The following is a 21989-nucleotide window of genomic DNA, read 5'->3' as shown; positions in this document are numbered from 1 at the left end:
AAGTTAAGAATGTCATATATATTTGGGGAGCACCTGGGTGGCTCAGTCAGTCAAGCATCTGCCTTCAGCTCAGGTCATGATCGTGGGGTCCTGGGTTCGAGCCCCACATCAGGCTCCCTGCTCAGCGGGGAGTCTGCCTCTCCCTCTCCCTCTCCCTCTGCCTCTCCCTCTGCTCATGCTCTCTCTCACTCTTTCTCACTCTCTCAAATAAATAAAATCTTTAAAAAAAAAAGAATGTCACATATTTTTGGAAAACAAGGGAATATAAATTTAATTCATATATAGTATCATTATACAAATTCAAAATAATGAAAAACTTAAGCACTTTGATTAAAAAACTGAAAGCCATTTTGTGAAATAACTTCTATGGAACCTTTAATATGGCTAATATGGAAGCTGAAGGTTCATAAAATCCTTATCTAAAACATTCAAAATAATTATCCTCAAAAATGTACTATTTTAGGGGCGCCTGGGTGGCTCAGCCATTAAGCGTCTGCCTTCGGGTCAGGGCGTGATCCTGGCGTTGTGGGATCGAGCCCCACATCAGGCTCTTCTGCTGGGAGCCTGCTTCTTCCTCTCCCACTCCCTCTGCTTGTGTTCCCTCTCACTGGCTGTCTCTGTCAAATAAATAAAATCTTAAAAAAAAAAAGTACTATTTTATTAGTTAAGGGGAAAAATTATTTTTATAAAATTAAGTGTTCATTATGATTGAAAGAAAGCTACAGACTTATTGGCAAAATTGAGCATAAATAATCTCTGACAGAATTATGTTATCTAGAAGGATTTCACTGCATAGTCTCCTAAGACCTTTCACACAGATTATACCCTTGAAAATGTGTTTATTTCTCCAAATGATGGAATCAGCTTACTTATCCAAGTTCTAGTAAGCATCCAGTGCCACACCAAAACAAAACAAAACAAAACAGAACCATGTTTTTAAGAATTTTCTGGTTCCTGTTTGTCTTTAGGAACCCACTGGATTACTCCGAGGAGGCTTGGGCTCACTGGCTTCATGTTATCTAAGCCTGGTCTCCGACGCTCATGGAAGGAAGGGAAATAGCTTTGGCCAGACTTACTCAGGATTGTTGCACAGCCTCTCTGCACTCTGGGCTCCGGCCCCACAGGTCCTGGAACAGTGGGACCAGGGTGACCAGCGGCCCCAGCCCCCAGGAATGCTCTCCGGTTTCTTTCCCACAGTGATACACTTGCCAGCCATACACCACTAGAGAGAGAAGAGGCAGGAGACACATAGGTCATGAATGTTCCCATAGCAAGCTGAGTCGAGAACCCTAGAAGTCTAAACCCAATTCTCCCAGAGCAAGCAGGCTTCCTATGGCCACACAGCAAACGGAAAATAAAGAAGGGCTCACAAAAAGAATGTCCCCTAAGAGTCTTGGGTTTTAGAATCAGAAATGTCAGGAACCGAAGGGAACTTTAGGCTGCTTGTTGCAGTCAGCCAGTTCGGGAGTGTTACTCAAAGTGCGGCTGGGTGATGGCATGCCAGAAGGTAAACCACACACCGCTCCTTCACTGAGCAAGTCTCGCTGTGACGCACGACACGCACATCAGCTCAGTCTGCTTAGTAACACAGTTGTTCTGTAATATGATTGATTTACTTTCTGCTGAAGCTCCTTATCTCGCTGCAGACCAAAACAGACATTTTGCAGACTGACACTGAGATAACACTTCTCCATAGCCTCTGTGGGTATCTAATGTCCACAGCGGATATCTCATCCTCTTGCAAAAAGTTTGCTCATTGCCCCAAAACACTAGTTGAAGTTCTAATATCGAGAACAATTTTTGCTTCCCTGCAAATGTATGCATTGGTTCTAGTTCTAGTTGTGGCTCAGAAAAAACTCCGTCCTCTCTCTTCCACGCCATCCTTCCACAACTGTCAGTTTAGGAGGGCAAACGTACAAAAAAGAAAGAAAAGAAAATGCAACTTGGTTGTTTGAGGATTTGGACAGGTTTTCTCTGCTGGCCTCCTTTTCCTCATTATTTCTGGTCACTGTGTATCGCGACCAAGTTCTATAATCTCGGTGATGGATCGTGCCTCCCTCAAGCTGCAAAAAGACATCCATTAAATGTCTAAATCTTCTGCTCACAACAAACACAACTGGCCTTGGTAAGCAGCACATGACCCTGCTCTCAAGTGGTCTGGAGGATTTCTATCATCTGAATTCTTGAGTGTCTGGCTTTCCCCCTCAGTTAAATGGGCAGAATTTCAGGAAATGCAGTCAGATCAGATGATGAGAATGAAGATAACAAGTGGCCCAAATCCAGCATCTTTGGAAGGCAGAAGCCACTGGCTTGCCTTTTCAGTTTTTAACACGGAGAGGGGAGGAAGTCAAAATGAAGGGCGATAATAAGCTCAGCAGATGTTATTGACCATAAATTCTGCAGACGTTCATCAAGGAAAGATGGGATGGATGTTTTGCAAGTGAAGTGTGGGCCTGGGCCTCAGCCCTCTCTCCTTCACTGTTTCTAGTGAAGGCTCAAAAGGTGTCACAGAAATAGAATCCTTTTCCCTGGCTAGTCTGACTGTGTGACCTCTATTCACCCAGACAGCTGCTCTCCAGGGCCCTCTCCGTTCCTCCCAAGAATCCTGTGCCAACCACCCTCCCACCTTCCTTCCTCAGCCTGACACGTCACCTTCTTCTCACCACATCGTGTCCCATCTGCAGCAGCGTCCAGCTTAGAGCGACAAAAGCCTTTCACTGAGCACCACAGGGTCTGGCAGACATTCTGGGAAACAAATGGGAAACTGTACTCCTTTGGATTTTCAAAACTTGCACAAAAGCATTTGTACAGTGACGGTGAAATACACACTCGGTCATCTACAGACTCACAATAATGCTGTTGTTAGCGAGCAAGAGTGATAAAAAGCGATCATTCGAAACCTCTCGATCCAAACTTAATTTGGACTTTGTCATCATTCATACGCAGTGGTATGGTCTACTAAACAGTAAGAAAACAGGAGCTAAAACACGTTTCCTAGGAGTTGAGACTCATTTTTATATGGGTGACACAGTATCACCGACCTCAGGCAGGGTAACTGGTGACAGTAGCCATCAAAGGCCAATGCAAACTATGCATGAAGGAATCTGATTACAGACAGTTGGGTGGTTATAACTTGAGCCTACTCCCTGAAGGAAACGGAAACTGTTCCCTTAGACAGCCTAAACTTATTTACTTATGACTCAGAGTAGCCAGCTTGTTCTATCTGCCAGGGGGTGAAACAGATCCTCCCTGTTGCTTCTCCTACAGCAGGAACAAGGGAAGGTTGACAAGACTCCTACTTATCATCAGAAATGGCTCCACGGCTAGCATCCACTTTTTAGTCTTTCTTCTATCCACCCATCTTCCATCATTCTATTTAACTATGCTGTAGAGTCAATGTTTTTTAAAATAAGATTTCATATTTTACACAATTTTAGAAAATTCTCAGTCTTGGTCTCTCTGAATTTTGCCTCTCTCTGATTACCACTCTTCTCTCCTTCGGGAACTCTTAACTGTTGGTGATGGGCCTTCCCATTCTGTCCTTCACATCTCAACTTCACTTTTATATTTTTTTAACTCTCACTTTTCTTGTATATAAAAGTTGAAAAAGTCTGGATTTCTATCAGGAAAAGACCAGGCTCTCCATCATAACTCTGAGAAATACTCAGGTGAGATGGGAAGTAATTTTCTCAGCTCTAAATTCCAGCTGATTGATTTTCCCTTCAACTGTGTCAAGTCTGCTGTTTAATCCAAACACTGAATTTAAAATCAATGGCCGTATTTTTCATTTCTAGAGGCTGTAACTATTTTTCATACCTACCTTACAAATACCTTCTAGTGTATTTTTCTTCTTCTCATATGTAACTCTTCTTTTATGCATTCATTTTATTATCCTTACCTAAAATAGTCACTTACCCAAAGTCACTGAGGGTTTATTATCTCTCTTCACTTAGCCATAGATTGTTTTAAATTTTGAATTAGAAGCCAAATGGTGAATTCATCTAATCAGAAGTTTTTTTCTTTTGGAGATTTTTGTGCATCTTTAGCTGAGCGTTGGTTTCTCCAGGGCAGGTTTTTAATCTTTGTTTCTACCAGGCTGCCCATGGTTTTACCAGGTCAGAAATAGGTTTATCTTAAAATTTTTTGGCATGATGGTTCTCTGTTTCAGGATTTCTTTTCCTTTGGTGCCTGCAGTTCTTGGTCACGCCACTTCAAAGAACGAGCAGGTAGACCAGACGAAGAGTGGTGCGCAGCAAAGCAAAGCTTATTGGGGATAATACAAAGCTCCCGAAGAGGGAGGGGACCCGAAAGGGTTGCCCTTTTGGCGTTTAAATCTAGGGCTTTTTACGAGATTGCTGGCGGGCTGTCTTCATCTGATTAACCCTCCACACACCTGTCACCCAGTCAGGTTTTTGTCCACGCGGTCATCTACCTCTCAGGTAGTTGTTCACGTGGGAAAGGGTGGAGGGTTCCTTTCAGGGTGTGTGGAGTAACAGGATGGCGTCTCTTGCCCCTGCCTGCCTTTTTTCCGACTATCCTCCATTACGACCCTACGAGAGTATGAATTTGAACTCTAAACCAGTATGAGGCTGACCTGTGCTCAAGTATTTTCCAGTGAGAAAGTTATCAGCCGGCATCTCTCCCCCTGAAAACCCAAGCTGAAATAAAATATGCTTCTCTGCCATCTACCTTTGCGGCTGGTGAGTTCTTCTAGCCCACCTCTCACTGAGCCACAGCTACTCAGGGCCTGTGGCTTCGTGTAAGGGTCTCACTTCCAACTCCCTGCCCTGCTCCAGGGGCGCATGTCATCATCTGTTGGCACTGGATGTTAAAATGAAGGCCCTCTGGCTTTCTCTGAGGCAACCTCACCTGCTTAGCACTCCCTTCTTTAGTTCTCCCACTCCCCCATTTTAAAAAAAATTTTCTTGTAAGTTCATTATGCATTTATAAAGAATGATGTTCTAGGTAAAGGGTACACAAAAACTCTCTGTACTATTTTTCCAACATTTTTGTTGTTGTTGTAAACTATTTCAAGATTAATAAAAAGAAGGCTGATGTTGTATTCTCTGGTATTTTAGGGGTTTTGTTTTTGTTTTTGTTTTTTTTGTACTGAAAAGGATTAGGTTATCTTGGCTGCAATATGCAGGAATCTGAAGTCTTCGTTTATCTCAAGTCTTGGTTCTATTATCAACTTATCTATGTGCCAGGCCCTGCTGAGTGTCAGGAATCAAAGTTCCCTCACAGAGCTTACATAAAGTAGGGGAGGACATAGACAAGTAGAAAGCAACCGTAATATCATCTAATAAAGTCTAATAAACACAGAATTGAATGTGAAATGATGTTTAAGCTGAGCTCCAAATGGTGAATAGGAGGGATGGTGCAGAGGACAGAGCAGACAGAGCTCTGGAGGTGGTGGAGAACCCACAGCACCTTCAGGATTGAGGTTGTTCAGTATGTGGATAAACACAGAGCATGAAACAGTAATTGACCAGAGATAGCCAGAGTGGTCTGTTTCCAGTAAACCACAGGATACTCCTGGAAAAATCTTTACTTACCTTTGTAAAACATCTAAAATTATGGATAAAAATATTTTAAATGCATTCCTGAGTTGGCAAGAAAGTAAGAGAAATCCTCAGAGGCTAAAAATGTACCAAAAATGTTGGAGATCTAGAGATACAAACCTGGTCACTTAGACTTCAGTTTTAATGGTCACCTGAGTACTGGAGACAATGACCTGGGCCTGCGTAGCATGGAAAGTTGGATTGGGAACCTCGTAAAGACCGTAACCCCAAAGGACTAGCCCTTGTATGAAAGGGCGAACTGAGAGAAACCTGGGGACGTAGCTGGGAAACTTCTCTGTTTTGATTTTAACTCTAGAAGGCATGGTAAATGTTACCCCTGAGAGCCTATACCCACACTGGCCCTCACACAACTCTTGCAGTCAAACTACATCCAACCAATAATTTGTTTTAACTACCCCAAATTCTCTCCAGAAGAATGTGCCAGCCATCTAAGCCTTAAAGAATAACCTGAAAGGAAGTTTCACAACAAAGAGCTCATGATAAAAACAAAAATCAAGACAAAGAAATAATCTGTAATAAGAGAGACCTAGGAAAAATCCCAAAGAGGAGAAACAGATCAACACAGACTTAGGACATCAGAATTATTCAACATAAAATGCACAATAAATGTCTCAAATATAAATAAAAAATAAAAGACCGTATGGAAAGTCAGAATTCGACACAAGAAACCAAAAGAGAAAATTCAGAAAAATAACCAAATAAACTGTGTTAAGTAAAAAACAAACAAACAAACAACAAAAAAAAAAAAACAAAACAAAACTACAACCACCATAAATGAGATTAAAAAGTCAACAGACAGCTTCAACAGAGGAGTAGATGTATCTGAAGAGAGACCTGGGGAGTCAAAAGATAAATAGATTACACAAAATGCAGAAATATAAAGGGACAAAAGATGTGAAGGTGAGGTCCCAAGATATGGAAGATGAGTGATAAAGACCAACACCCACGCAATTAGAATTGTGGGTTACAGAATGGAGGATTAAAATAAACATATTTTAGAGGGGGCGCCTGGGTGGCACAGCGGTTGGGCGTCTGCCTTCGGCTCAGGGCGTGATCCCGGCGATCTAGGATCGAGCCCCACATCAGGCTCTTCTGCTGTGAGCCTGCTTCTTCCTCTCCCACTCCCCCCTCTCTCGCTGGCTGTCTCTATCTCTGTTGAATAAATAAATAAAATCTTAAAAAAAAAAATAAAAATAAAATAAAATAAAATAAAATAAACATATTTTAAGAGATAAGGCCAGAGAAGAAGAGATGGGATGAATCCTGAGGCCTCTTTTAAGCCATTTTAGAGAACTTAAACTTTATCATTGGGAATGGGGAGACTAAAATATTTTAATCGGAGAGGAACGCAATCCAGTTTCCATTTACAAAGGTCACTGTGGCTGCATTTCGGGGGACAGGTCAGAGTTGAGAGAGGTAGTCAAACTGCAGGAAAGGAGAGAAATCAGAGAACTACTGCAGTTACCTAGGACCAGGTGGATTTTAGAGATATTCAGGAGGTAGACTTGGCATAACTTGGGAACCAGTTAGGAGCGAGAGGTGAGGGCTTTTGCACCACCTTTACCTTCTCTGTGAAGTCTTGCTCATTGTGTTTAAGCACCGTTGCTTACTTCCTCCTCAACAGGTCTTTCTATGTGTCTTTTGTGTATTGATCTCACTGTACTGAAATTGTTCTGTCTGGCTCCTCAAGGTCCGAGAACTTACCCTATTCCTTTCTGAGGGCTTATCTCGGTATACAGCTCTGAGTCTGGGAGGGGCTCAACGAGTCTCGCCTCGCCCGTGTCTGTGTTAACACGGGCCCCCTCACCCTGAAAGGGATGCATTCAGAGAATAGGCCAGATTCAGGTCACAAAGGAATGCCACACAGAGGAGTTGGGACTTTATCCTGTGGTCGGTGGACCCTGAGAGCGGAGCAGAGCCATGGTTAGATCTGTGTTGTTTGTGATCTGTGTTGAAATAACCCGAGCAACAATTTGAACGGGGAGAGACTAGTGGGAAGTAATGACAATCGCAAGGAGAGAAAATGAGAGACCGGATCAAGACAGTACAGTGGGAATGAGGACGACAGGGCAGAACCACAAACTCTTTGGGAGGTTAAATGTCAGGGCTTGACGTAACATGTGGATATTGAGGGGCGCCTGGGGGGCTCAGTAGGTGAGGCATCTGATCCTTGACTTCGGCTCGGGCCGTGATCTCGGAGGGGTGGAACTGAGCTCCGCATCGGGCTCCGTGCTCAACGCAGAGTCTGCTTATCCTGCTTCCTCTGCTCCTCCCCCCACTTTCTCTCTCTCTCTCAATCTCACTCAAATAAATAAATAGATAAAATCTTTTTAAAAAATTGGATATTGAAAATTAAGGAGCAAAATGAATAGGGATGAATCTTATTCCTTCCTTGGGATCTGCGGGTTCTCTACAACCAAACGGGAAATTCAGGAAAGGGAGCAACTTCAGGCTGCTATGAGTCTACACGTGTGAATCACTGCGATTCCTGAAAATCACTATACAATGTTTCTCACCAGCACCCACGTGCAAAGGATTGCTGTCCCCACAGAATACCAACGAGCCAGGGTCGAGGAATGTAAATGACTCCAACTTCTCACCTTCTGCCTTACAAACACCTTGCCATGAATAGAACATTTCCACTTCTGTGTCTGGCTCTTGGGATTACCAAGTATTTCCCTGGCCCTTCCTTCAGCATGCTGGAGATCCCAAGCCCAGTGCACGCCCACCAGTGGCACCAGGATACCCAACACTTACTTCTACTTCCTGGCAGAAGGTGGCATTGGGGCCATACTGCAGCTGGCATTGATGGTGAACATCGTAGATCACTCCAGGAGCAATGACCTTGGACTTCAAGCCTTTCTTTTGGGGGATGTCATCGAGACAAAACCCCCAGCCCCGGCTGAAAACAAGTTATCAGAAAGGAGAAGTTGCTTATGATTTCCTTCGTCTTTAGTCTTTTATTCAACAGAAACTTCCATCCCTGTGGTTTACTCTTTGTCCTTCAAGACAACTTCATTTCCATAAGCCACAGAACCGTCTAGGCCCAAGATGGGAATGGCCTAAAAGGAAATTAAATCATACCCCACACTATGACTTCAGCTGTGAGCCCGGAAACACAAGCAGGAGAGTAAAATAAAATCATCAGGGGCGTTTCAGTGACCACTCGTCACAGACCCTAGCCGTTCCTGCCAGTGCCCGGGGAACTACACACTCAGATCGTCAAGAGCCCCCCTGCAGGGGCCAGCGAGGGGCTCTCACGTTCACCTGGCTGCTGCTGGAAGGCACGACCCACCTACAGCTCAGGGCCGGAATCAGAAGTGAAATCCCCCCTTCTGATGCCGCCCTGATTCGATGATCTGTGAGAGGAGCTGAGACATTTCCAGGCCCCAGGTAAAACTGCAACGGACTTCCGGTGTAAAGAAAGCCAAGCCAGGCTGTCCTGCCGCGCCGTCACTTACTCCAGGAAGCGGGTGATGTACTCCTTGCTGCACTTGGACCACGTCAGAGGGGTGGGATTGTACTGGAGCTGGCGGGACATGATGTATGGGTGCCTGCCCACGGGCTCACAGTCGTTTTCTTTCCCGTCGTGCTGGATGCCGAAGCTGCGAGAAGGCACAAAGCACAAGAGTATGAAGGAGGGAGGCATGATACAGGGAGGAAACCACGGTTTCTCCAAGGTGAAAAGAACCCACCTCGGGCCACTTTGGTACGGAATGCACGTGTTCACAAAGTGGGACTCTGAAGTTGGAGAGGGACAGCACAGGAGACGTTTTAAGCATTTGCAACTGTGGGAACCATGTGGCTAATTCAAAAACTTCTGTTTGGCTGAGAGCTCCCAGTTCGGCTTTCTAGGAGTCGGAGTAAGGAGGGCAAATCCTGCCTCAAGCCATCTTCTTCCTCCTGCTTTAGCAAACACAGCACAAAAAACCCAAACCTTCCTTCTCCCTTCTCATTATGATTTAAGGAAGGCCATGAAAGGGAAAGCCTATGAGAGACTTTGTCAAAGGCCACAAGTTTTGAGTGACAGAATTTCTTTTGAGTATCGTCACGGGAGTCCTCCAGGATTGGAGACGTTAGGGAGGCCTCCCAGGTCAGTGGGCAGAGTAGGGATTTTGCAGACAGAGGATCTGGAGAGTTCCAGCCTTGTCACTTCATGATCAGGGAATGCCTCTCCTGGAAAATGCAGAGGTCATCGCAGTGCTATGCGCAGATCTGAATGGAAGAGTCTGAAAACCACTTAGCAAGGGCCTGGCATATAATAAGGGCTCTGTGAATAATGGAAATCCTTGACTGCTGTTTCGATCCTTTTCGAGCTTCTTCTCAAACATCACACAGCTTGTGAGTGGTAAAGCCAAGTCTCCTGCAGGGTGTGCTGCTTGATCCGTGTCCTTACCCACATCTTGCTCGCTCTGCTCCCTGGCCTCCCCCTGCCCGGGCTGACCGGGTGAAGCAGCCCTGAACGCCCCGACAGAGCCTGTCCGCCATGGCAAGGGGTGCTGGGGAAGGAAGCAGACTCAGAACTGTCTGTTCATAAGCTGAGTCCTCAGGACCACCCCAAGATACCTGCACAGGTCCCCACAAGAGCTCTCTTCACTGGGATCTGCTAATGGGGCACTTGCAACCCAGCGATGTTGGCTCAAATTTCCAAATTTGAACAGAGGGAAGTATGACCTTTTACTCCTCTAGTGAAATTCAACCCCTCTCACAGGGAAGCTCATATGTAACTTCAATAAAATCTCCTGATCCACATTAGCAACTCCTACAGAGAATAGTCTTGGCGGGATTTAGAGGTTTCTTGTACTTTGCTTAATGCATTATGATGTTATCGACTTACTTACAGACTCTGATCACATTCCACATAAATACAAAACTCACAAAGGAATCTGAGAATTAATCTACAAAAGTCTTATCACTCAGCCACAGCGAATGTGGTTCAATGAAAGCTATTATCCCAAGCAGGCCTTCCCTAGGCTCTTTCAAATCCATTCTTACCCAGCTCATGAAGTATTCCACAAGTTCACCTGCTCAATAATGAGTAAAAACCCTAAACTGTAAGCTTGGTTCAAAAATACACCTGAATAATGGTTTTTCTAGCATTGGATGGTCTAACACAAGAACCACAGATCTGCATGCTACACCCCGTGTGGGTTCAAACCTACATTCAAAACATATCAGTTCCCTCAAAGCTCATTTTGTTCTATTTAAATTTAGTGGGGTTTTTTTGTTTTATTTTTTAAAGGATTTACTTATTTATTTGAGCAAGAGAGTGCACAGGCACACAGGGAGCAGGGCAGAGGGAGGGAAGGAGAGAGAGAATCTAGAGCAGACTCCCCACTGAGCACAGAGCCCGATCTCACGACCCTGAGATCAGGACCTGAGCAGAAATCAAGAGTCAGAAGCTTAACCAACTAAGCCACCCAGGGGCCCCTGTTCTATATAAAATTTTTAATTCACTAAAGGATTTCCCCCTCCAGCTTTATCACCCCTCTGTAGCCCGATGTTATGAAAGAAAAGCAGGGCTACTAACAACAAAAGTCCCTCCGAACGGTGTCTACTATGTCTAAATGTGTGGGGAGTCCTCTCGCGTGAGCACGGTGGGCCAACGAGAAATGAAGGCCAAGGAAAGCACATGGGGTCAACGGGATGGGAGGTGTGTCTCCAGGAAGCTCCCTTCCAGCAGATGGGACGGAAGCTGAAGGGCAGTGGGGAGATTGGAGCCCCTCACAGTCTTGAACAACTTCCTGGGCTGTTGGATTCACCTGCTTTACCTCGTGTTTGGCTTTCAACTCCTGCCAAATTATAGACGTGAAATAGCAAGTTAATTAATTCGCTGGGTTTCAAGGTATCATTTGATGGATATCCCTTGCCTTTTATTATTCGTTTTTTTAATTTGAGTGTAGGTGACACCATGTTATATTAGTTTCAGGTGTACAACTTAGTGATTTGACAAGTGTATACATTAGGCTCTGTTCACTGTAAGTTCAGCTACCATCTGTCCGATCACATTGCCATTACAGTATCATTGACTGTATTCCTTACGCTGTATCTTTTATCCCTGTGACTTGTTATTCATTTTAGGTGGAGAGGTTAACAGCAGAGGACAGAAACCATGAACAGTGCGATTGTGTGCTTTTCAAGCTCGTTTAAGAAATACCAATTTCTTATATGTAACACGGAGAGGCCGCTAATGAAATCCAGAAGCAGGAGAGAAATACTGGGTGAATATTGCCTTTTAAGTGTTCATCTATATTGTGATAGTTTCATTACTTCAGAGGAGTGGATGCTAGATCTCAGCTAAGTTTTTCAATTTTCTCCTGGAATTCTACCTTCATTTTTGGTAACTTACCTAAGAAGCCTAATAAAGGTAGTAAGAGACCTCACATGTAAATGACTGATATAATCTGGGGTCCTCATAAATGGATTTTCAAAAAGTTTTCTCTCAAAAGTGAAATTATTCACAGAAGGCCATAGCACAAGTTAGTTAATTTTACTTTCTATTTTGCATCACATGTAATCAGTAGTGAAACAAAACGTGTTTCCAAGAAACAACAGGGTATCTATGTTATCAAACTATAATGAGTGTCTTTGGGGAAACTTAGCACAGCTTTATTTTCTCTTGAGCTGCTGCAGGCCATTTCATTGATCTTTCCAGTTTCTCCATTTGGTCCACAGATAATTAGAACTATATAGCTGAAGAAAAACGAAATACCTCAGAAGTATATTTTGCTATGAGCAAAAGTTTCTTAGGAAGCTCCTAACGTCTCTGGTTTGGTTTTGTGTTTTACTAAAGCATTTTTTCTCCATCATTCAAACTCAAATTCATGTGTCCTTTCAACTTTCTCTTCATCAGTGACTCTAAACTTTTTTTTTTGCCAATTAAAAGACAGTGTTTTAATGCAAATCAAAAGCACCATAAGATATCACCTCACTCCCATCAGAATGGCTAAAATAAAAAAAATTGAAAAAATAAAACAAAACAAGCAATAACAAATGTTGGTGAGAATGTAGGAAAAAGGAACCCTCGTGCACTGCTGGTGGGAACGTAAATCAGCACAGCCACTGTGGAAAATAGCATGGAGGTTCTTCAAAAACTTAGAAACAGAAATATCATATGGTCCAGTAATTCCACTACTGGGTATTTACCCGAAGGAAATGAAAACACTAACTCAAAAACATATACGCCCCCATGCTTACTGCAGCATTATTTACCATAGCCAAGATACGGAAGCAACCTAAGTGTCCATCGATAGATGAATGGATGAAGAAGACGTGGTGTATACATATGTATGATGGGCTATTACTCGACTGTAAAAAGAATGAGATCTTGCCATTTGCAACAACATGGATGGAGCTAGAAGGCATTACGCTAAGTGAAATGAGTCAGACAAATACCGTATGATTTCACTCATAAGTGGGATCTAAAAAGAGCAAATGAATAAGCAAACAAAAAGCAGAATGAGATGTGTAAATATAGAGAACAAACTGGTAGTTGCCAGAGGGGAAGAGGAGGAGAAGACGATCAAAATGAGGGGGGGGGGCAGATACAGGCTTCCAGTTATGGAACAAATAAGCCATGGGAATAAAAGGCACAACACAGGGAACCTAGTCAATGGTAGCATAAGCGGGTTGTGAGGTGACAAATGCACTACACTTGTGGTGAGCAAACCATAAAGTATAGAGAAGCTGAATCACCGTATTGTACACCTGAAACTACATTTTATACCTGGAAAATGTAACATTGTGTGTCAACTATACTCAAATAAAAAAAATAAATGACCTGTGTTTTATTTAGGTCATCTGTACATGGCCCAATGTCTTTCTTTTTATTTTAATTTTTTTATAATAATTTTTTATTATGTTATGTCAGTCACCATACAGTACATCCTTAGTTTTTGATGTAGTGTTCCATGATTCATTACTTGCATGTAACACCCAGTGCTCCATGCAATACGTGCCCTCCTTACTACCCATCACCAGGCTAGCCCATCCCCCACCCCCTCCCCTCTGAAGCCCTCAGTTTGTTTCTCAGAGTCCATAGTCTCTCATGGGTTCCAATGCCTTTTTATAATTAAACTTTTTATTTTGAGAAAATTGCAGTTTCAGTTGCAGTTTTTAAGAAATAAGCAAAGAGGTCCCCTGTACCCTTCACTCACTTTCCCGCCAATGGTAACACATTGTAAAACCATAACCCAATAACACAATTAGGGTATTCGCGCTGATAACAGTCAAGACACAGAACACTGTGGTCACCACAAAGATCTCTCATGTTGCACTTAGAGCCACACTCTCTTCCTTCCGTCCCGCATTCTGCCCTGAAGCCCTGGCAGTCACTAATACCTTCTGCATTTCTATAATTTTGATGTTTCCATCATGCTTCATAAATGGAATCACACAGTATATAACCTTTGGGGATTGTTTTTTTTTTCACGGAGTGTAACTCTTTGAAGATTCATCAGGTCACTGCATGTATCGATGGTTTCTTTCTTTTTACTGCTGCCTAGTATTCCACAGTATGCATCCAGCCCAGTTTACGTAACCATTCACCCTGTTGGGTCGATGCCACCTCGGGATTGTTTCTAGTTCCTGGCTATTAAGACTAAGCTTCTATAAACTTTCGTGTACAGGTTTTCGTGTGAACATAAGTCTTCTTTTCTCCGGCTAAATGCTCAGGAGTACTGGATCATATGGTAGTTACAGGTTTGTGGTTTAGAAAACTGACAACCTGCTCTCTATAGTGCCTGAGCCATTTTCCTTTCTCACCAGCAACGTTCGAATGACCCAGTTCCTCTGTGACCTTGCCAGCCATTGATGTCAACACTATTTTTTTAGTCATTCTGATTGGTGTGTAGCAATATCTCATTGTGGTCTTAATTTGCATTTCCCTGATAGCTAATGATGTTGCATATATTTTCAAGTGCTTATTCGCCATTTACATATCCGTCTTGGTGAAATTGCTCCTCATGTCTTTTGCCCATTTTCTTTTTTTTTTTTTTAAGATTTTATTTTATTTATTTGACACAGAGAGACACAGCCAGCAAGAGAGGGAGCACAAGCAGGGGGAGTGGGAGAGGAAGAAGCAGGCTCCCAGCGGAGGACCCTGATGCAGGGCTCGATCCCAGGGACCCGGAATCACGCCCTGAGCCGAAGGCAGATGCTTGACAACTGAGCCACCCAGGGCGCCCCCTTTTGCCCATTTTCTAATTACCGTTTGTTTTATTACTATTGAGTTTTGATAATTGCTTAAATGTTTCAGATGCTAGTCCTACTGAATATATGGTGTATTAGTTTCCTAGGACTGCCATATAAATTACCACAAGCTCAATGGCTTAAAATAACAGGAACTTATTCTCTCACACTCCTGGAGGATTGAAGTCTGAAATCAAGATGTCAGCAGTCCTATGAACACTTCAAAGGCTCCGGGGGAGAATGTGTGCTTGCCTCTTCCAGCTCCTGCTGACTGCAGGCTTCCTTGACTTGTGGCAGCGAGACTTGAACTTCTGCCTCCATCTGTGCATGGTCTTCTTCTCTTTGATCATTGTGTCCAAATCTCCCTTTTCAGTCATTGGGTTCAGGGCCCAGACTGAATCTAGGGTGATTTCATCTCAAAATTATTAACTAATAACATCTGCAAAGACTCTACTTCCAAAACAGATTACATTCTTAAGTTCCAAGCAGCCTTGAATTAGTGAAGAGGAACACTGCTCAAGCCACTATGTAGGATTTGCAAATATTTTCTCTTAGGCTGTGGCTTGTCTTCTCGTCTTCTTAAAAGAGTCAAAAGTTTTTTAATTTTGATGAGTCCAATTTTTAAATGTTTCCATTTATGGACTGCATGTTTGATGTCAAATTTAGAACTCTTTGCCTAGCCCTAGATACTGAAAATTTTCTCCTATTTATGTCCTAAGAGTTTTTTAGTTTTACATTTTACATTTAAGTTGGCATTCCACTTCAAGATAATTTTTGCATATGGTGTGAGACTTAAGTAGACTTAAAAAGACTTCTTTTTATATTTTTTAAATTTTTGCCTATGGATGTTCAATTGATTCAGGACCCTTTCTTGAACAGGCTACCTTTCCTCCACTGAATTGCTTTTATACCTTTGTCAAGAAATTGGTTGGATATGTTTGTTTCGTACTATTTTTGCATTCTCCGGTTGATTCCATTGATCTTTGTGTCTCTCCCTCCACCCAAACCACACAATCTTGGTTACTAAATCTGTGTAATAAATTCTGAAATCTTGTAGACTGATTCCTCCCATTTTGTTATTCTTTTTCAAACTGTTTTTTTTTTCTAGTTTCTTTGCCTTTCCATGTACGTTTTAGAATATTTTTTCTATACTTCAAAAACAATCTTGCTGGAGTTTTGGTAGAAATATCATTAAACCTATATACTTATTTCAGGAGAATTCCATCTTGACCATGTTGAGTCTTCCAATTCATGAACATAGTATGTTTCTCCATTTATTCAGATCTCTCATTCTTTCCACAGTGTTGTGTAGTTTTCAGCATATAAGTCCTGTACATGTTTTGTTAGATTAAAAAGTATATAATAATTATATGTAAAAATTTCATACTTTTGAGTGATCAAGAAAGGTACTACATTTTTAATTTCAGTGTCCACCTGTTCACTATCAGTATATAAATATGCAATTGATTTTGTAGGATTATATTGTACTCTGTGAGCTTATTTGTTCTAGTTTGTGTGTTTGCAAAGATTCTTTGGGGTTTTCTACAGATACAATTATATTATCTGTAAATAAGGCTAGTTTTACATCTTCCTAATCTTTCTTTTTTCTTATCTTATTGCACTGGCCAAAACTGCACTCTTTTTTCTGTTCTTCAGACTGGATCATTTACATTGTCTTATCTTCAAATTCATTGGTTCTTATTCTGTCTGCTCAAATCTGCCAATGATTCCCTCTAATTAATTTTTTATTACAGTGATTATCCTTTTTAGCTCCAAAACTACATCTTGGTTTCTTTTCAGATTTTCTCTTTATTAATATTCCCATTTTGTTCATACATCACTTTCTTGGTTTTCTCCACATCTTCCTTGGTTCTTTGAGCATCTTTAAGGCAGTTGTTTTAAAATCTTTGTGTAATAAATCTGCCATCAAGAACAATTTCTGTTGATTTATTTTTCCTTTGAATGGGCCATACTTCCCTGGTTCTTTCTATGTTTTGTGATTTTTTTGTGTGCGGAAAAGTGGACATTTGAATCTATTAATGTGGTAACTCTGGAAATCAGGTTCTTCCCCTTACTCAGTGTTTACTGTTTTTATTATTGTTATTTTATTATTATTATTATTATTACTACTACTATTATTATTATAGGCTGTGGTTGTGACAATGAGCAACCTGAGGTAAAAACTTAAGGTCTTCTAGGTCTTTTCTGAGTCTTTACTTGGGCATATGTGGTCACTTTCTAATTTTCCCCATATATGCAATTATTTTTGTAAGTCCTATTCTTTTATTGTCTGGCCCCCAAAACAGAAAAAGAAAAATGAATAGGGGGAGAAAACGGTGCTAACTGTTTAAGTCCTCCAGAAGTCACTCCAGTTAAAGGGGAGTGAGAGGCTTGCAACAATGTGCAGGGGTGCAACAACAATGGCTGCCCACAACTTTGTCTTTGCCTCTGTGATCAGAAGCAGCCATCACCAATCAGAGCACAGATCCTTGACATTTAGAGGACAAATATCAAAATATGGATCCAGTTCTACTCTGATACATAATCTACCACTTCTGACAACGAGTATATCTACAACTCTTTGTTTTCAAGAATTCAGGGAAACTGTGCTCAAGTAATGTTACCAAGGGGTTTTCACCTTTATTGAAGAATTTCTAAAATCTGAAAGGAGGATCATACTTGCCCTTGGCTTTTTGGCCTTGGCTTTATGGCCTTGGCTTTGTGGCCTTCCTCACAAAAATGGTAGGTCCATGTCCAGATAATCATCTCAATAATTGTGTCAAAAATTGGAGCAACTCTGATTTTGCAGAACCTCCTTGGCATATTTCTGAGTCCTTTTATAAAGCCAGATTACAATGCAGATATAAAGAATCCATTCTTTGAACACAAGTAATGAACACTTGAGAGCATCTTTTATCAAGCAAGTCTCTCAATTTTTCTTTACCTTGAATATACCACTGCTGGGAAGATCTTGAGCAGTCATTTCTCAGTTTGACCTATCCATTTGCATTGCTTAACCAGCAGGTGCTACTGACACCAAAGAGTTGATTGGAGGCTGCAGGGGACATATCCCTCCACATATCAGGACGGAGGATGCCTATACATTTGCACATGAGAACAGCTTTCATTTTGCCAAGTTTTATTATTGGAATGCCAACAACTACTGTCTGGTCTTTTCAATACCTAGCCTGTGTCCAATCATTAATTACCTGTATAAGCAAGTCACTTAACGTCTCTGTCTTTACATTTCTGATGACTAAGGATACTAAAACATAACTCATTTATCTCCCAGGGCTTTTCGGTAAGAAAAAAAAAAAATGACAATACCTAAGAAATTGCCTAGTTCAACCTACTCACTTCACAGATGAGGGAGCAGGTGAGGAAAGGTGACAGGAATTATCGAAGGTGATAATATCAGCTGATGGAAAAGCCAGAGTAAGCACTCACTTTTCCCAACTCCCAAGTCAATACTCTAATTCTGTCCTGCAGGTAAAAGTATTTTGAAAACTTTCAGTATTATATGAGAAAAATGATGAGAAAGCCCAGACCAGACAGGCCAGGCCTGGAATATCCAATCTCCAGGGCTCTTCCCAATCCCATCTCTTTTTAACCTATACTCTCAAAGTATGTCATGGTGTTCTGCTTCCTTCCTTCAAGGGTGGAGATCCAGCCTGGTGGTTACATGACAGGGAAGGGGTATAGCTGAGTCATTCACATGGCTCCCTACTCTGAGTTTCTAATTAGTAGGATCTTCTCTGATTTGTGCTGAGTAAATATACCAGCAAGTTATAAATAAGCTAATGTCTTTCCTCTGATACCTGGAAAATCTAGAATCCTCCTTATCTCTTCACTCGAAACATTCTGCAGCCTGCCTTCCATGAATTCATCTAGTCAAATTCACACAGTTTCAAGACAAACTGCACCTGCCCTTAACTGGCATCTGCTTGATGGTCTTTTCCAATTTATGACAGTTTTAAATTTCTGCTTTATTCAATGTGTTCCTTTAATCCATATAAGTAAAATGGGGTTGACAATAGTATCTATTTCATAAGGTTGTTGAGAGGATTCAATGACACAACACAAAGTGGATGACTTAGAGTAAAGGTGCCAAAATGTTAATGTTTGTGACTTTTTAGTGATATGAATATTATTACTATTTCATAAGAACAGAACAGGGATTGTTCATTCTGAATTAATCAAGCAAGTTAAAACTTATGTCCTTAATGTTTGTGACTTTTTAGTGATATGAATATTATTACTATTTCATAAGAACAGCACAGGGATTGTTCATTCTGAATTAATTAAGCCAGTTAAAACTTATGTCCTTACCTGTGCTCAACCCATTCTAATTCAGAAAACTGTAGTAGCCTCTGTGGTTCTGTGATGTAGATAGGCACAAGCCGTCAGGGAATAAAAGACGCTGAAATCTCTGAAGTACGTGATGATCCCCACTTTACAGATGAGGAAGCAGAGGTGGAAGAGGGTGAATCTCAAGACACAAAGCAACCCAACTCCTGATGCCCCGTTTAAGGTGCGTTCCCTTCTCTCTACCAACGTGGTGCATGAACATGGCAAGGAGATCTCTGTTTCCTTGGCCCTTTACCTGTGTCCGAGCTCATGGGCAATTGTGAAAGCCAGAGGGAGTCCGGAGTCTTCATTGATGTTACAGCTGCGGTGAGGCTGGCACATTCCCGACAGGTGCGACAGACCCAAAGTCTCACAGGGGCGATTGACACCGGCACAGATGTCTTTTCTGAAAGCGGAGAACAGAGATGCATAGGCTCCCAAAGAAACATCTGAAAAAGCCCTTCTGGAAAAAATCTGGGTATTAATTCATATTCAATGTGGTCTGGGAAGCATGATTAAAATTGTTTTTAAAAGTCCATATGATTATAGGAGGCAATTCTGAATTCATAAGATTATTCTGATTTCACCTCTTAATTACTGAATCTCACTAAGACCTAAAAAATGTGGGAAAATATGACAAATGTTTTATTTCCAGTTGCTTCTGCCCTTAACCCCAGGAGGCCAATTACATTGTTTGGACCAAAAGAGAAGGATTTGATGGAAAATTTAAGGTTATTTGAACTTTTATATAAAGAAAGGACAACCAGCAGTGGCTGAAGGTTTTCAAATATGAAACCCCCTTTTTGGTCTTTCTGAGGTCTGTGTTCAAAATTCATTGGAGAACTTGTGCTTATTCATGAAAAAGGCAATTGGTCTCATCAATTCATACAGAGCTCAAATCAGTTGCCTCTCCAGCCCCACTACCCTAACAACACGGCGTACGGGAGAGAATGCACAGGCAAATAAAGACTCGCAGGTTCTCAAAACATACTGGTTATAGTCTTTAAATGTAAAAATGTGCTCCCATATGTTTGTGGAGATTATTTCGGTCATTGACAAGAGTTAACTACTCCTTTAATTTTCTTCAATTCAAGAAGAGCTCTTTGCCGAGAATAACTGGCACAAATACCAACAGGACTCTGAGCTTCAGTCAGTTACAGACCTTCAACTCATGGGCTTGTGTGGGTACCATTTCTGGCAACAAATGGTCTGGTTTTTATGTCCACTGAGCCATGGAAAAGATGGAGGCTCTGAAAACTCCTGTGAGCCCTCAGTTCTCCAGGAGACGATGGCTGGGACAATGGGATAGGACAGAGAGGCAGCTCCCACGTCAGGGCATGCCAGCTGATCTGATCTCCACTCTCGTAGCAATAGTTGTTGGGTGGTTTGGTGTTGGAGAGCTAGACTGAATCACGCAGCCCAATCATTCTAAATAATTGCTGGGTCTGTGAGAGGACCAACCAAACACTGTTCCGCCCCTCCTGCGAGATATACTTGTCACTATTACATTAAAAAAAAAAAAAAAAAAAAAAGGTCTAGGCCTGCATGGAGCTGCTGGGAAAAGATGATTGGTGTCTATTGCTAACTCACTGGCTTTCTCATTGTGATAGGACAGGAGTCAGGTCAACTAAATAATTGCTTACTGAGTGCCTACTAAGTACCTAGCACTAAAGAGGACAAAAGGGGGTAATAAAAGAAATGCAGGAATGCAGAGGGGAGGGAGGTGGGGGAATGGGATAGGCTGGTGACGGGTATTAAGGAGGGCACGTATTGCATGGTGCACTGGGTGTTATATGCAACTAATGAATCACCGAACTTTACATCAAAAAATAAATAAATAAATAAAATTAAGCTTAACAAACAAAAAAAAAAAAAAAAAAAGAAAGAAAGAAAGGAAAGAAATGCAGGAATGTGAGTCTTCCAGGCCAGGATCTTATGCTCCCCAGGGCAGATTAGCTCTGCCTCCACCACGCACTGAGAGTAGTTAGCATAAGAGAAAACACCCCTCGGTGTGCAAGTACTAACCCCACGCAGGAGGGACGTTCAAGCCAAACCCACCTTCTCCTCAACACAACTCTGCAGAGAACCCCGTTGAAGCGGATCTCAGCCCAGTCCTCCAGAGGCAAGTCTTCACCTCCCTCCCTGGTCCTGCCTGTTTCCTCAGAACATAGGTTCCCCAAAAGGGTTTATTTTGCTCCCCACCCACTCCTAGAGGACATTAGGCAGTGTTTGGAGACAGTTTTGGTTGTCACACTTGGTGGAAGGTGCTACTGGCAGCTCGTGGATAGAGGCCAGAGGTGCTGTTAAATACACCAGCACGCACGGGACAGCCCTTCACAACAAAGAATTAGCCAACCCAAAATATCAGCGATGCCAGGGGTGAGAAATCCTGTTTTTGAAACTGAAAAACCCTCCACTGTTTAGGAGCTGGTGAGGTTCATCATACATTGAAACCAGGCCCTTGTTCCAAAGAAGAAAAATTATCATAATAAGAGAAAAATTATCATAATAAGAGAGCAGATCCTTCATATCCTTATGGGTAATAGTTAAGAGTATAACTATTAGGGTCCAACTGCCTGGATTTGAGTCCCAGCTGTACCTGTTAAGTGCAATGAGATTTGGGGCAAGTGCATAACCAAACCTCAGTTTCCCCCTCTGTAAAATGGGAAGGGTTGATGGTAGTCAATGACTAGGGTTGTTGTGGAGATTAAATGGAATGCTGATTGTTCTCATAGACGTGGCACAGTGCTACGTCGAACACTCCACAAAGGCCAGCTATCATCAACTCACTCATTTCCTCGTGTGAGAGGGAGAGAAGAAATGATTTCTGCTTTCAGGACAAGAAAAGAGGTGGAGCTGACACAGCTTCCC

At 42.1% G+C, this 21989-nt stretch overlaps 1 protein-coding gene across 1 annotated transcript in view; it reads right to left on the bottom strand.

Annotated features, from left to right (window-relative positions):
• The window catches only part of ADAMTS12 (ADAM metallopeptidase with thrombospondin type 1 motif 12), a 288146-nt gene that overhangs the window by 86001 nt on the left and 180156 nt on the right, over window positions 1–21989 (bottom strand). The window contains exons 7-11 of the mRNA XM_045787203.2: window positions 19375–19524; window positions 9044–9187; window positions 8340–8484; window positions 2653–2745; window positions 1077–1222 (exon numbers count right to left, since the gene is read on the bottom strand). Coding sequence (XP_045643159.2) covers window positions 1077–1222; window positions 2653–2745; window positions 8340–8484; window positions 9044–9187; window positions 19375–19524 — 678 coding nt within the window. The remainder of the gene's footprint in view (window positions 1–1076; window positions 1223–2652; window positions 2746–8339; window positions 8485–9043; window positions 9188–19374; window positions 19525–21989) is intronic.

This window comes from Ursus americanus, chromosome 15, assembly GCF_024610735.1.
Source record: "Ursus americanus isolate L20-20 chromosome 15, mUrsAme1.1.p, whole genome shotgun sequence".
Taxonomy (NCBI): domain Eukaryota; kingdom Metazoa; phylum Chordata; class Mammalia; order Carnivora; family Ursidae; genus Ursus; species Ursus americanus.
This window is presented reverse-complemented; position numbering and strand designations above follow the sequence as displayed.